The sequence below is a fragment of the Podarcis liolepis genome (genome assembly GCF_965112155.1).
Source record: "Podarcis liolepis genome assembly, chromosome: 1".
Lineage (NCBI taxonomy): Eukaryota > Metazoa > Chordata > Lepidosauria > Squamata > Lacertidae > Podarcis > Podarcis liolepis.
The window spans coordinates 15,365,180-15,380,534 of NC_139554.1; the positions used below are offsets into that span (position 1 = coordinate 15,365,180).

The window sequence follows — 15,355 nt, forward strand, 5'->3', positions numbered from 1 at the left end:
TTGGGTCTGGAGGTGATTTACATGCCTTTACACAAGGGGGTGGACTCCACTGCCCTTAAAGAGGCTTTGGTATGGCCATTCCTTTAAAAAAAAAAAAAAGGTCACCCCAATACCAGTAGTTTGTGACAGCTATCCACTAGTTGAAAATGCCCTGTTTGGGGGAAGGTGATCAAGATTCAGACATTCTTGGAAGATACACATTATCTAGACCCATTCCAGACAAGGTTCAGGCCTGGCTTTGGAATAGGCTTCTAGCAAACATCAGGCGGGGACCTACAGTATTGGCGTTAAAGCACCTGCTTAAAACGCAACTTTTCACCCAGGCTTTCCCAGAGGGGTAATCCAGCTATGCCGATGGTTTACTCTGAGTTACTAATTTGTAACAGCGGGTGGCGCTGTGGGTTAAACCACAGAGCCTAGGACCTGCCGATCGAAAGGGCGGCGGTTCGAATCCCCGCGGCGGGGTGCGCTCCCGTTGCTCGGTCCCAGCGCCTGCCAACCTAGCAGTTCGAAAGCACCCCCGGGTGCAAGTAGATAAATAGGGACCGCTTACTGGCGGGAAGGTAAACGGCGTTTCCGTGTGCTGTGCTGGCTCGCCAGATGCAGCTTTGTCACGCTTGCCACGTGACCCGGAAGTGTCTTCAGACAGCGCCGGCTCCCGGCCTCTTGAGCGAGATGAGCGCGCAACCCTAGAGTCGGTCACGACTGGCCCTGATGGGCAGGGGTACCTTTACCTTTTACTAATTTGTGGTGCATTTTGTAGTTGTTTTAGGAATGTAATTTTATTTAATACTGTTCACCACCATGATGATTGTTGCATTTTTTTTTAAAAAAAGTAAAATAGCAGGATGATGACTAACTAATTGTGCTTTCTTTTTCCAGGTCTCAAACTTTCAGACTTCCAGGATTCTATTTTTGAATACTTCAATACATCACCTCTTGCTCACGATCTGACTTTCAGAGTGAGTATTAGCACCCTTAAACCTTTGCACAGGAAACATAGTGAGTTGGGATGTTAAAAAGGAGTGTGGAGCAAGAAGGTTAGCCGGATCTATACTGATATATGACATAAAGTTATGAGTGAGAAGTGAGGTGGCTGTGTTTTTCTGATGATACCATCAGAATTGCAAAAAGGAATCCAAAGGAGGTCCAAAAGGATCTCCAAAAGGATGAACGGGGAGTAGAATGGCAAATGCAGTTCAACATCAGCAAGTGTAAAGTTAAGCACATTGGGGAGAAAAATCCTAATTTTGCATAGATGCCAATGGGATCTGGGCTAGTGTTTACTGGATAGTTCAGTGAAGATGTCAAGGCACCTGTGAAGAAAATGAGTTCCATGTTAGGGATTGTTAGGGAAAGGATTGAAAATAAAACTGCCCGTGTCATAATGCCATTTCATCAATCAATGGTGTGACTGCACTTGAAATACTGTTAACAGTTCCAGTTGTCTCACTTTGAAAAGGATATTGCTAGACCTGGAGAAGGTTCAGAAGAGTGCAGCCACAATGACCAAGGGGCTGGTGTAACTCCCCTACAGGGAGTTACATTTGGGCCTTTTTAGTTTAGGGGGAAAGGCAAGTAAGTGGGGATATCATAGCAGTGTATGCAACAAAGTGGATACAAATAATTACATTCAAAAACTGGTTCATCTCTTTCTAACTCAGACTCACTTATTATATGATATTGAAGTAGGTAATAGGAGTTCATAAAGAAAAAGGACCCTGTCCCCCAGGTAATCTGAATTGTAAGCTCCTTGAGGCAGGGTTCCTCTCTTTTGCTTTTACTGTAAAGTGTCGTTGGAATTTTACTTTTTGGGAGTTTAAAGTTAGAGCACAGCATGGAAGAAGAGAAATGAGTGTTTTTTCTTCACTAACATAAACTTAAATATCCTATTCTGTGGTCCATATCTGTTTGGCTCCTCTTACAGTATTAATATATACGTGCTTATTCAACCTCTGTTCACCTCCCTTGAGCTGTCTATTAAACCCACCTCCCATTAAGACTAAACAAAGGGAGAGCCCACCTGTATCCATTTTTCAGACCTCCCATATCTGTATATTCTCTCTCTCTCTCTCTCTCTCTCTCTCTCTCTCTCTCTCTCTCTCTTTCTCTCTGTGTGTGTGTGTTTCATCCCATACAGCAGTAGTTAACTGTTGTTAGACTACAACTCCCATCAGTCCCAGCAACCTTGGCAATGGGCCGATATCATGGCAGTTGTATTCTAACAGCATTTGGAGGCCCACATGTTCCTCAGCTCCATTCATTTATTTCTCTCTCTGTTGGAAAGGGAATACATGACAGTGTTACTAAAAGACAGATGGGTTATGGAAAAATAAAATCACAAGAACATCCCCAAAGCTATGCTACTCCACTAAATTATCCAGCAGACCAAGCAGACTGCAAAACCTGTCAGTTACAGCTTGCCTGACAGGAAAAATAGGCCCTTTCTTCAGCTTTTAGGTGATGTGACTGAAGATTAGTAGCTAGACACTGGAAAAAATATATGTATTCTGTTCTTGATAAATTCACCTACTTAAACTAATGAGTTCTGTGTTTGTCAGAAACACATACTTGAGCACAGTTTGTATTCAGTGTCCTTATCAATACTTAATGGGTTGCATATTTGTTTTATTGTATGGAAATTCATCTGTTGATTGGAATGGGATTGGAATGACCGTCACAAACAGATAAAAGAATACTAACAATTGTCTTGCTTGATCAGACCAAGCGATCATATAATTCATGCGTTGCAAGCCAAAAGCTTAGAGAAGGTCACAAGATACAATAGTAATATAATAAATGCAGTGTAGAGTCATATTACAAATTCAGCACAATCATATTCACGGTGAAAAATGAAATCTTAATGAAAGTATTTTTAATTCTCTTCCACTCTGCATGTTTTATAGAACAAACTCCCAAGTCAGTAGAAATCAGCAGTGCTTAACCTGACATGACTAATTCTGTATGCCACTTTGCTTTCCTCGGGGGATGTATGACTTACTTGCAAGTGCCTAGTCATCTGCATCTGGAATGTCATAAAGCCCAGAGAGGATATGTGTCACAACCCAGCTCAGATAAAAACCTGTATAGAGTTTGGGTCTATGATTTCACATGCGATCACTGGAACTACAATTATATCTATTCTTGCGACTTCCTGGCTTTCCTTATTTCCTTTTCAAACTGCATGTTGGTTGCCAGGGGAAAGATAAATTGGCTGCAAGTCTTTGCAGAGAGGCTGCTTGCATCTCACAGAAAGTGGGCGCTGGTTTGTTGCTGTTGCAGAAGGATGTGCTGTGTGCTGCTCTCCACCCACACTGCAGCCTCTTTGAAAACAAACTAGAATGCAATCACAAGTTGTGCCAAACCTTAGCTGTTACCGACAACTGGGAAGTAGAAAGATCTTTGCTACGTTAGATCTAAAAGCCCTTTATAGTGAGGTGTTGAATTTTTTATGAAGATCAAATATCTGCCTTCATTATATACATCTGCAGGAAATGTTTATTATTGTATGTTGCACTTACTCTCGAGTTCCTTACCTCATTTGACCTCGCAATAGCGGCTGAGACAGATCAGTATATTCCAGTATTACAGATGGGAAAAGGAGGCTGAGTGCTAGGAACTTTCCCAAGGCCACTCACCGAGTCAGAGCTGCTATTTTCTCTGGCAACATTTTGTTGGTTGTATTCGATAGCAAACACTATTCAGATGTATTATGAGGAATATTTAATATTGGTAATGCACAGTTTGGGAATATCAGGAAAATGTTGCCTTTGCAGTCTGCAAATTTTGCCAGTTACTAACTTACCTAGTTAGTTTGCTAATAACCGCTCTGATGGTTTGTTGCTGGGTAAAAAGTGATCAATTTTATCCTCTCATATCTATTACAACAAGGACAATGTTTCTTCCTCGTCTTCATCTTCTCTGCTAGCCTTTTGGGAAGAAGTAAGTTCATGCTGGTGGCTTTACCTCCCTAATCTGTAACCTCTATGTGTAAAATTGCCATCCTAAACTAGTGACCTTTTTTTTTTTAGTTTCCTTTATACATGCTTATTAAATTATACTGAAGATTAACCGACTAAATAGAAATAGCTTCATTTCCTAAGAGTTCTCTTGTAAACTGCTCATTTGAAGTTGCTGTGGCAATTACAATGTGTATTAAAGGTGATTTATGCTTTTTAAAGCAATTTGTATTGTGGACAGTAGAATAGTGACAGGGCCAAAACCTTTCCTGTTTCCATTGAAACTTGCTATAAGATGAACAGCACATGGACTCCACTGTAGCATACGTATTTTCTAAGACCTTTCTTTCTCTAACAGCATCTTATTAAACACTATTATTATTATTAAAGACTAGCTCTGTTATGTAAGATTTCAGAGCTCCAAAGTGCAGAATTTCATTTTGGTAACAATATTAGCATTTTTTAAAGGCCCATTATCTAAGAGTCAAAAAATGATTCTTCTAAATACACCTTAGCTCTGCACCTACTAATAGCTGTATTTTCCCATTTAAAATTTGAATGAAATTTTGTGTGTGTTACATCTTCTAGCTGCTGAACCGTGTTTTGTTTTTGTTAAGTGAATTACCTAACCCAGTTCTAAATCTTAAATGAGGAGGCCATATAGTTCAGCAAAACAAGGGTTATTTTTATAACATTTTCTATCCTTTATTTAGATGCAACATAACAGTGCATTTCTGCATTTTCCACCTAAGTCTTCAGTTTTGTTCTCCCCTCCCCACCAGAAATTTCATCTTTTAACTTTTTGTTTTAAAATACAGAAATCATTAGTACTATCTCCATATCTAATGCTCATTAAAGAGCCTTTAACAATAATGAACAAAGTAGATACTGTGTAAGTCTTATTTTATGGTGATTGGGTGGGTGCATACACGCACATACAGGAGACAAAAACACGCAAGCACAGTGTAATCACACACCTGCTGTATGGAGGTAAGTCCTTGCCAGGCAGATCTGATTATGTCTGTTCCTACAGTGAGTTAGAAGTAACCTTCAAAGGGTATTTGAAGGCCATGTATTAATACTTTACCTTAATCTCAGAATGAACTGATAACTTCACAATTTTGGGGTTTTCAGCATCAGCCAACTCCACTTATCTAATATAGCTGTGGCCTTTGTTGGTGGAGGGTTTCCTTTTAGAGTGTAGGTGTTAACTAGCTTGACATTACAGAGCTCAGCAGAATGCTCTACACAAAGCATTTTCTGAGCAGACAGGCTCTTGTGCCCCAGGTGAACTTGGTTTTGTTCTGCTACTCAGGGATCCGTTGCTGGAAGCTAACTTCCTTTACTATCTCCTCTCCTCCAACCCACTTTGCAGACAAATTCCGTTAGTGAGCAGGAGGCACAGGGTTCTAAAGCAGAGGTCTCGCCATCGACATCTGTTGTGACTGCAGAGCAGCAGCAGCAAGAAGTAAGCCGCCGTTGTTTCATTAATCCAGATTAAAGCATTTTGGGGAGCCCTAAATTTACAAATGTATGTTTACAGCCATCAGTCCGCAAGAAAACATTTTCTTTCCTCGCAGCTTCTTTCTGTGTTGACTTGCGCCAGTGTTTAAATGTACATGCTTTGTGACCTCCCTTTTGTTTTGCTCCCCTTTCCCTGGGCCCCTGTGTATCGCTGAGCTCCATCTTCTTCCTTGTTTACCTTCTGCTGCTTGCTAGAGTGCAGGCTTTCCTATGAGTCTTTCTGATCTGCAAACCTGCTTCTAGTAAATTTGGAACAATGCTGCGTTTTGTGATATCGGCTCTTACTCACCTTCAAAAAAGATACTCGAGTTGTTGCCAAACCAAATGCATATTGGATCCTGGAAGTCTTTAATTGCTCAACTGTAGTTTTTTGCAATTCAGGAACCAAATCGGCTTCAGAGGATGCCTGCTGCTCCTTCCCCCACCATTCAGTCCATTTCTCTAGCTGTACCAAAGGTAGGGGGCACTTGTTGACTTGTTTTGCTTAGAACTTTTTTTGGGGGCGGTGCAGATATGAAAATGATTATATCCCATTCATAAACCATCTGTATGTTAACTTTGTCTGAGTTCGTCATTTTCATCTCTTAGGATTATTTCAGATTGGTCCTGCATAGCTGTTTACAAAGCCTTATGCAGTCCATTTGCCAGTTGTCCAACAGCCCAACAGGTCTGCTGTCTCCTTGGGACTGTAAAAACAATGGGGTTGTTAAACACACAGCAAGCCAGTATGGGGCAGATCAGCTGTGTATGATTTTGTAGGCTGCAAGTTGTGCAGGCTTGTGCTATTAAACACTCCTGTGTGTGGTGTCCTTACTCATTGCTTTAGTTTTGTTGGGGTGCCGGAATAGATTTCCTTTAGGTTGCAGTTCTGGTCTGCTTGGTCTGCATATAGTTAAAATTTGCCATGATGCAAAACTTTATTCAATGCTAATCCACCACAGTATATTTTCTGTGTTCATTTAAAAATTGTTACACACCCGTCACCATGAAGAGTGGGTAGCAAATATGCCCCCCCCCCCGAGAGAGAGCTTTCAGTGCTGAAAAACCAGTGAAAGAACCAATTTCAACACACTTGATCAGTGTACTAAGCAAAACCAAGGCTTAGTAAAAATATTGATCACTTCACTCTTGTCCTGGTCCTGCTGCTTCCACTCTACTCAGAGTTTCCCATAGGGCTTTTCACAGACATCTGGCTGGATGCTATAAGAACAGGTTGATGGACTAGATGGGCATTTAGCTTGACCTAGCAGTATTCTTAGCACGTTCTTAGCTAAGTCGTGGTATGGCATAGAGTTGCATCTGAACATGGGCTTGTGGCTTGCCTCCCTCAGACAAACCATGAGCAGGAAGTCAGAGCACACCTTGGCTGAAATCTAGAACAAGTCAAAGCAACCAGTAGCCTAGGTTCAGATGTAGCACTAAGCCAAGCCACTTATATAAGGGCAAACGTCTCTGCCCTCATATAGGTGGTGAGATCATCTCCCAATGGCAGAGCAAGGGAGTCCCAGTCTCAGAACTGTGTCGCCCACTGCTTCTACCATGCAGCTAAGTGTAGGAATGAAAATAGTGTGATTTGTATAGAGAGCATATTTTTTAGCATTACTTCCTACAAGTATTATAGTTAACAAGAGAGAATTTGAACTGCTAGATCTCTACATATTTTAAACATTTTGTAAGTTGCATTGAGTATTATTTCAAAAAGATGCCCTAATAATAATAATAATAATAATAATAATAATAATAATCAGTACACAGTTCAGGAGTAATGGTTCCTGCTGAAATTCCATTGCAAGTAAATGAAGGCATAACCAGGGCCACCTCTTCAAATCAAAGTCCACTGAAGTGGGAACTTCTGCCACTGATACAATTTTACAATTACTTGTCATTTTATTAACCTTTTGAAAATGTTATTTACCCTGAATTTATATTCCAGCCTAAAGCTCATCAACTCAGTATCAAATCCTTTTCAAGCCCCACTCAGTGCAGCCACTGCACCTCCCTCATGGTGGGATTGATTAGACAGGGCTACGCTTGTGATGGTAAGTTGGCTTAAGTCTTCTAAGAACTCAAGAGACTTAACAGCATAATGTTTACATCTTCATTGCAGCAAGACAGTTACCTGGAGGAAATGGTTATATGCCTCATTAAAGCAAAAGGCTGGGTGATCTAAAATAGAAGTTAAAAGCGACTGCAAAGGAGCTGAATGTGATTGTCATTTGTGCCATATTTGAAGGGTCAGCTGCAGAAACGGGTTATTTACGTTACTAATGTGAGCCCATGAAATTTTCAGGAAGGGCGAGGCATTAAGAGAGGATTGCAGGGGTTCCAATTCCATTTTGACCCATGGAGTTGAAGCTGTGTTATCAGTCACCTGTGTCAGCTGTTTTAATCAGAAAGCCTCATGCTAGCAATACACTGTACTTGTATGATGCTGTGCTCCTTATTTTTAACTGAACTTTAGGTTTTATTGTGTAACAGCAAAGAACTTTGACAAGTTCACCTTTTCTTTCTTAGTGTGTTCATTTGCATGCCATGTTTCCTGCAAGGACAGCGCACCACAAGTCTGCCCTATACCTCCAGAGCAAGCCAAGAGACCCCTTGGGGTAGATGTTCAAAGAGGCATAGGAACAGCCTACAAAGGCTACGTCAAGGTAGGAAAATTATACAGGAGCAGAGGCAGGGAGAGAATTATGATTCTAACAGTAGTGTTAATTGAATCCCACCTATCTTTAAAAACACTACTGTGTTTTTACCCCAAAATCCAGTAGTTTGATTGGCATAGGTTATTAGGTACAAACTCAATTAATTCATTCAGTGCCACATTAAATAATAATCTTCAAGCATGGAAGTGTACAATAAAAAGTACAGTATATTGTGTTATTTCTTCACTGCATTTTGCTCAGGTGGGGTATAAAACCTGAAAGGAGGGCTTTGTTTGTTTGATCTGCACTTCACGTCGTAGATATATAATAATACATTTTATTCTTTACTGCTTTAAAAAGACATCACCTTTCTTTCAGGTTTCATACCCCACTTCAGCAGAATGCAGAAATTAGAAAAAAGGATTTGGTTTAGTTAAACAGGAAGCAAGGGTACCGAAAGAACACTGTGTACCAAAATCATCTGTGTATCTTGGTTCCTGTTGGTTTTGGTATGCTTTTGGTTCCTATTGCATCTCCTAAAATGTACTGTAATCGTGGTGCGCTCCATGAACTCGTGAGGCCCACCCTGCATCAAAGCTAGATGGAAAGTTGCACATGTCAATAGCTTTGACACTTAACTAAGCAGCAGACTAGTGTAAAAAATAACTGTTGCTTTTCAGAGACGCGCAAGTATATATGAGAAAAGAATCTCTGTATGTTTGATATCACATAAGATGGGGCATTAGAATTCCAAGCTGAAAAGTCCAACTGAAAATACAAACTTTATGCAGAAGCTAAAGGGAAGAAAACACAAAATCTTGCCTTGTGTCATTTTAGCGTACTGCTTCTTTATAGCAGCAGTAGCTGGAAGGCATTTGATTATCTTAGTATATTACAAAAATATTTTCCCTTTGGCGTACGGCTTAGTATCTTCTGCACTAGTATCTGACATGCTAGAAGGGGCAAACTGCATAAGAGGATCTTCCCTAGAATTGTGCCAAAAACCCATTCTCTCTCTATCCATCCATTTTCCCAAATTATGATAAAGCCCCAAGGCTTTGTTTACAATTTATAGTAATCCCCTTAGTGCTAATCTTTATACTAGTGAGCACAGCAGGTGATTTGATAAAAAGTTCTGGAAACTGGCAGCTGGATTGCCACAGACTGAAAGTTGAGAAATAATTCTGGGTGATAGAGGTTTGTTTCTAGCCAATCTTTAAATGGGAGAGATAAATGTTCTCATCATCTTACGCTCTTTGATATTTTCCAGTTGCAAGGCTGAAGTGCACACATCCTGAAGTTAATTTTGTAAAAGGGGAATGTTTAAAACATCTTTCTTCCCTGGAGTTTCTTTATCTATCTATATTTCCAGACACACTAGCATTTCCATGCTTGAATTCATATATGAGTATGCATGCCATTTGGTTTCATATAGCTCCATGATCCATAGCACTCCAGAGTTCATCATGGAGGTCATAGGTCCTTCAATAAGCGCATCATGTTTATAGCATAATGCTCAGTACATTTGCACATGCATCTAAGCTCATGGAACTCATATTCTGTACAAGAAATTGTAGCACTATAATAAAAAATTATAGCACCAAAAATTTGTAGCACTAAAAATCAGAGTCAAATGTCGCATGGAAATGTGCTCAAGGGTCCCGCTTCTGCTTTATCTGCTAAGGTATGAATGATGTGTGTGTGCATTTGTTTATTTACAGGTTCCAAAGCCAACAGGAGTTAAGAAAGGATGGCAGCGGGCCTATGCAGTTGTCTGTGACTGTAAACTATTCCTCTATGATGTACCTGAGGGAAAATCCACCCAGCCGGGAGTGGTTGCAAGTCAAGTCCTGGATCTCAGGTTTGTATTGGTGTAGTCATTTTGGTGATAAACCCCATTCCCCCCCCCACCCTTTGCATGGTAAATTTATGCTGGATTTTTTTGGGATACAATTAAAGCAATCAGAAATTGTCATACAACCCCTTAATTTTCATCAAAATAGTGTACTGTGCTTTGTTATTTCAGGGAACGATTTGACAAAATGGCCATGTTGGTCTACAAAACGATGTTAAGAGTGAGCCTTGCATTTGCACATGTTGTTACTGTGTTCGTCTGTTCCCTCACCTGCTCTCCCTGCTAAAACCTAATGGTTTACCTTGTTGCTATAACTAGCTTATCTGTACCCAGGGTCTGCCTGAACTGCACAACCAAGCATTAACACCAGTTCATGTGTTAACGTCCTAGGGAAAGGAGGCCGACAGCTTTTGCTTTAGCTGTACTTTTAAATAAGTGTAAAATCCAACGCCAATGACTTGAATTATTTGGTTTCTTACCAGAGATGAAGATTTTTGCGTGAGCTCTGTCCTAGCATCGGATGTTATACATGCAACCCGCAAAGATATTCCTTGCATATTCAGGGTATGTTCAAATACGGTTTTTATTTTACTGCCACTTCTTATTCTCATACCTTGCTTCAGTGAATGGCTGATAAATAGTTGTATTGTCTGTCTCTAGTATAAATCTCAGTTTTAAAACATCCATTTAACATGTAGGTGAAGGGACACTTCTTGAAGATTAATCAGTTCGCTGTAACTGATCTGTGAAGGACAGGCTGTGTGTTTACAATTCAGTTTTTATATGAATAATTTGTGCTTTCAGATACTAAAATTAAGTGCTTGTATCTGGACAAAAAAAAAAAATTGGGACGCTGCTGAAATATATTAAGGTGGTTTATGCTAGAGGTGGGCAACCTGCAGCGCCCTGCCCTAATTTCATATGAATGAAGGAGCACCAAGGGAGATGAAGAGAGTGGGAGGAGGAAAAAGGGGAGGGGTGGGAATGCTGAAATTAATGAAGCCATGGGAGGAAAGAGAATCCCTTTGAAAACAAGCATTTCAGACTTCTAGCAAAAGATACATGTTCCTTCCCCGGCAACCTTCTGGAAGAGGGGAGAGAAAAAGGGTGTCCCTGCTCATATTGGGCTCTGGCCATGTCAGCACCAGTATGTGGTCCCCAACATTACCCCTGAGGGAATGCAGAAAAAGATTTCCCACCCCTGGTTTGCACAACTCTACCATACACATGCATTAGACTAGGCTGTTGTCCTTGTCTAATAAATTAGCAGGGTGCATTGCCTAGTAGCAGGTAGGCGTCTAAACTAACTGTCTCTTCCTTGCAATTGTAATTTTTGACAACTGACATATAAGGGCCACCTTTTTAAAGAGCAAATAAACAAAGAATTTTAAAAAGCGTATTAAAATGTAAAAAAGTAAGTTAGATACACTAATCAAAACTATTCACAACATCTGGAGGACCAACAGTTCCCCATCTCTGCTGTATGGGACTGCATCTCTTGTCATTAACGATTCCTATACATTGATTGAATGGACCTATACCTACATATACCTCCCTAGCAACAACTAGTAATCTATCATAGGCACTACAGATGTTACCAACCTTTCATTTGTTTGCTTTGGGTCATAACACATTTGGGACTTTCATACCTTTTTATAATAAGCATGTTAGGGGTAATGTAAGTTGAACGATCAATGCAAGTGGCCATCGTGCCGCCAGGCCTCATAATAAATCCACGAAGGAGGAATTGTGGACATTTCTTGATCAGTATCCATAATCTCCAAGAGGCCCCTTGGAAATGTGCCTATCTCAATAGCATTTTGTGCATTCTCCAGGCAATATTCATATTCTCCGGTCAGTATGCATAGTGTCAAGAAACATGCCTTTTTTACTGTTTCTCATTCAGAAGTGTGCAGTCTGTTCCCCCAGCTTCTTTCGGCCCACTGCATAATGTTCTGTGGAGCACAACATACCAGCCAAGAAATAAGGAACGAGGCTCTAGACAAAGATTAACATTTTTCTCCCAGCTGTTTCCCCAGTCATATGAGCAAACTGGTGTTATCATGTGGCAGCAGTGGGGCTGGCCAAGCCCCACCTCTGAAGTGATTTGCCTGCTCCCGCCACCATCTTTGGAGCAGCAGATGCAATCCTCCCCAGCCAGGATTTGGATTGCATTGCCAAGAAATGACACTGGCCCCATTGAATGTAAATTCATGAGAATATTTCTAATGTCCCACAACCTTGCATTTCTATTTAAAATGTGGTCAAGATAATGCACATCATCCCCCTAAGCGTGCATCATACTGAAAGTAATACAGTGTGGACAAGCAACATCCACTTCACGAAATACCATAAATGTGAGAATTTAGCTCAGCATTAAAATGGATTCTGCAAAGATTGCCAAATCATTGTACTAAGGGAAATGTTAGGAAGACTGAGGGTTTCACGAAACAGGATTTTACACATAAGACTTGAAGAGGAACTGGAAGGGCTTGTGTATATTGAAGCTGTCACTTTTACGAAGCCGTTGCGAGTGATGTATTTGCAACTTACTTTAGCCAATGTATTTCTCCGGCAATAGAGAGGCAGCAAATTTCACTTGAATATTTTCATCTTGCTTCCTCTTGCTGTCAAGGTGACAGCCTCTCTCTTAGGCTCGCCTTCAAAGACCTGCTCTCTGCTGATCCTAACAGAAAATGAGAACGAGAAGCGAAAGTGGGTTGGAATCCTAGAGGGGCTGCAATCTATTCTGCACAAAAATAAACTCAAAAACCAAGTTGTACATATTCCACAGGAAGCCTATGATAGCACACTTCCTCTCATTAAAGCCAGTTTAGCTGCTACTATTATAGGTATGTTGAATATAACGAGACATTTGAATGTTTGCTGTTACAGCTGCAGATGGAGCTAATGTGTTGCCTGTGCTGCCATCCTTGTGCATTTTTCCTCATCTGCATATGTGCCCAGAGAAGCTTAGTAGTGTGAAATTTACTAATTGATTTTTAAAAGCTAATTATGATTAACTCTGTTTGCAGTAGGCATCTGCAGTGCTTGAATGAATCATCTTATTCTTATTCTTATGCCCATTGCTTTTTGGCTTAAGGAAAAACAGCTAGTTCATACACTAATGATGCCTTAAAATGCAATTGTGCATATTTTCCCTACAGGCCTTCTCATTTGGGGGTATTATTTATTTTCATATTTATAGCCTGCCTCTTGGACAATGGGCCTCAGGGCAGCTACCAAAATTATCACAATGGCACCACATAAAAAAAACAGTTTTGGAGCAATAAATAAGATGCAATATTAAGAGCAGCTTAAAACCATAGAGCATATAGCTGTAGCAATGTAAATTACCAGGCTGGTTAAAACAATAATCCCCTTCACCCTCTGAATGCTTGCTGGGATAGAAATTTCTTCCTTGCTTCAGAAAGTGAAGATGAGACCAGCCTGGTAAAGGGGGAGGGCACTGCTACAGAAGAAAGCCTTCTGCCCACCAATCTAAATTAGAGAAGGAATTTAGAGTAGAACATCCTCTAGTGACCTCTGTGTCCAAGGAGTCTGATACAGAAATGTTAGTTCCATTAGATAAACTGGCCACTGGAGATTTTAAAGGTTAGAATAATTTCTTTTCATTGGTGCCCAGAAATAAATTGGGGAGCAGGTACAGTTGTGAAGTCCCTCCAGCTCACTATCACTATCAAATGGGTCCCTTCCATTACAACAGCAGAAGCTCGCAATTTTCAAACCTGTTTATATTAATAGTGGTTTCCTCTCCTCACTTACCATTAGATCGAGATAGAATAGCAATTGGTGCTGAAGAAGGCCTCTATGTTGTAGACGTGACCCGTGATGGTAAGTGAAGTTCTTTCTACAATCAGCTTTTTTTTATTATTATTGAACCCCATCACTTAAAAGTTCTGTTTTAAAGTTGGTTACATAGCAGTCCATCCTATACAGAAAACTTGTTTATCTGACAAAAGCTGGACACTCTCAGTTGCCTTTTTGGCGGAAGAGAATCTCATTTGTCATCTTACCACTGAAGGCAGGTAAGGACTGTTTGCAGTTCCCCATAGACACCTTAGAAGTCCCTTTCAGTGCATTTCCAAACTCCATAAATGCAAAGGCGCTCCTGCAGTACTAAGCATTCACATGCCCCTGGCAGCTGACACCCTAGAAGAATGATCATCCAAGGATTCCCCATACAGTTTGCACAGATGAGCTTTCGGCTATGAAAGAGGGGCCAGAAAAGGTATCTACTATTTTGCCTCTTTCTGCACACTAACATGCTAATGCTATCATTGAAACCAAAATATGCAGGAGCGTAATACAGTTTAAGAATGTAACTGTGATCGACTCCTGTGCTAACGCTGGGCATGTTTGCCATGCAGGGCTTCGTTGCACACGAAGCAAAAGTTCTAAAAGTTTGCAGACCTGCTTTATTGCTACATATTATAGCAAATAGAGCACACACACATATCACCGGTGAAAGGGGAATGAAGTGGTGGTGATAAAGACTTTAATGGAGGCTTGCACCATGCCCATCAACACCTACCAGCTATATATTGTGACCTGCCAGGTATTGCTCTCACACACCATTTTTGTAATCTCAGGCAGGCAGCAAAACCAGAAGATTTATTGAGCCCTTTGTGAAACCATAGATGTCAGCCGTATGGTGTTGTTTTTGTGAGTCACAAGATGTCCAGGCCATCTCTGCTGAGTTCACCCAGCATTGATTGCTGGTGCCATGGAGTAAACATGACTTTTGAAAGCATGTTAAATGTCAGTGAAATTTGCGGGCTGTTTGCTCCATGTACACTCTTGATAGACTTGAGTAATTGGAAACAGGTACAATTTTCTCTGGGTTACAGGAATAATGATTCTTTTTTCTCACTTGGCTGTCTGAAGGCAGTGGTGATTTTCAGACAAATATTTCTCCTCTCATGCTCTCATTTATTACAGTAGAAGTGAAAAATCTTTATGGCTTGTCAACGAGCTTTCAGAAAACTATCTCAAATAAATAACTAGTCTGTAGACATCAGTATCTATTCTTCCTTGGTTAGAGGCTATTTTATTTTATTTTATTTTATTTTAATTTTATGAGTACATCTTGTGGCCATATTCTGCATGTCAATGTGACTCTCCTTATTCTAACAATCTGATTAAATACTAGAATTAATTAGTGAGAGTGTGTTTATGTATGCACCTTGCATGCCCCTGAGGAAAATAATTGTATGATGCACCATGTTTTCTGGCAAACTAACGAATAGCAAAGTATAAACTCTATCACATTTTTCTCTCTACCAAAGAAAAGTAGAATACTTTCCTGAGCCTCACTCAAGAGAACCGTTCTGGCTTCTCTGCATGTGATTAAA

The 15,355-nt window shown here is 40.4% G+C and overlaps 1 protein-coding gene across 7 annotated transcripts in view; it reads left to right on the forward strand.

Moving 5' to 3' along the window:
- The window catches only part of CDC42BPB (CDC42 binding protein kinase beta), a 96,442-nt gene that overhangs the window by 65,421 nt on the left and 15,666 nt on the right, over positions 1 to 15,355 (forward strand). For 2 of the 7 annotated variants that reach the window (XM_083516702.1, XM_083516703.1), the window contains exons 21-30: positions 883 to 962; positions 3,892 to 3,942; positions 5,335 to 5,427; positions 5,865 to 5,939; positions 7,417 to 7,522; positions 7,998 to 8,134; positions 9,847 to 9,986; positions 10,463 to 10,544; positions 12,616 to 12,832; positions 13,773 to 13,835. In XM_083516702.1, the coding sequence (XP_083372828.1) occupies positions 883 to 962; positions 3,892 to 3,942; positions 5,335 to 5,427; positions 5,865 to 5,939; positions 7,417 to 7,522; positions 7,998 to 8,134; positions 9,847 to 9,986; positions 10,463 to 10,544; positions 12,616 to 12,832; positions 13,773 to 13,835 (1,044 nt within the window). Of the gene's footprint in view, positions 1 to 882; positions 963 to 3,891; positions 3,943 to 5,334; positions 5,441 to 5,864; positions 5,940 to 7,416; positions 7,523 to 7,997; positions 8,135 to 9,846; positions 9,987 to 10,462; positions 10,545 to 12,615; positions 12,833 to 13,772; positions 13,836 to 15,355 lie in introns of all 7 variants that reach the window. The other 5 variants (XM_083516704.1, XM_083516705.1, XM_083516706.1 and 2 more) reach the window with 4 other exon arrangements.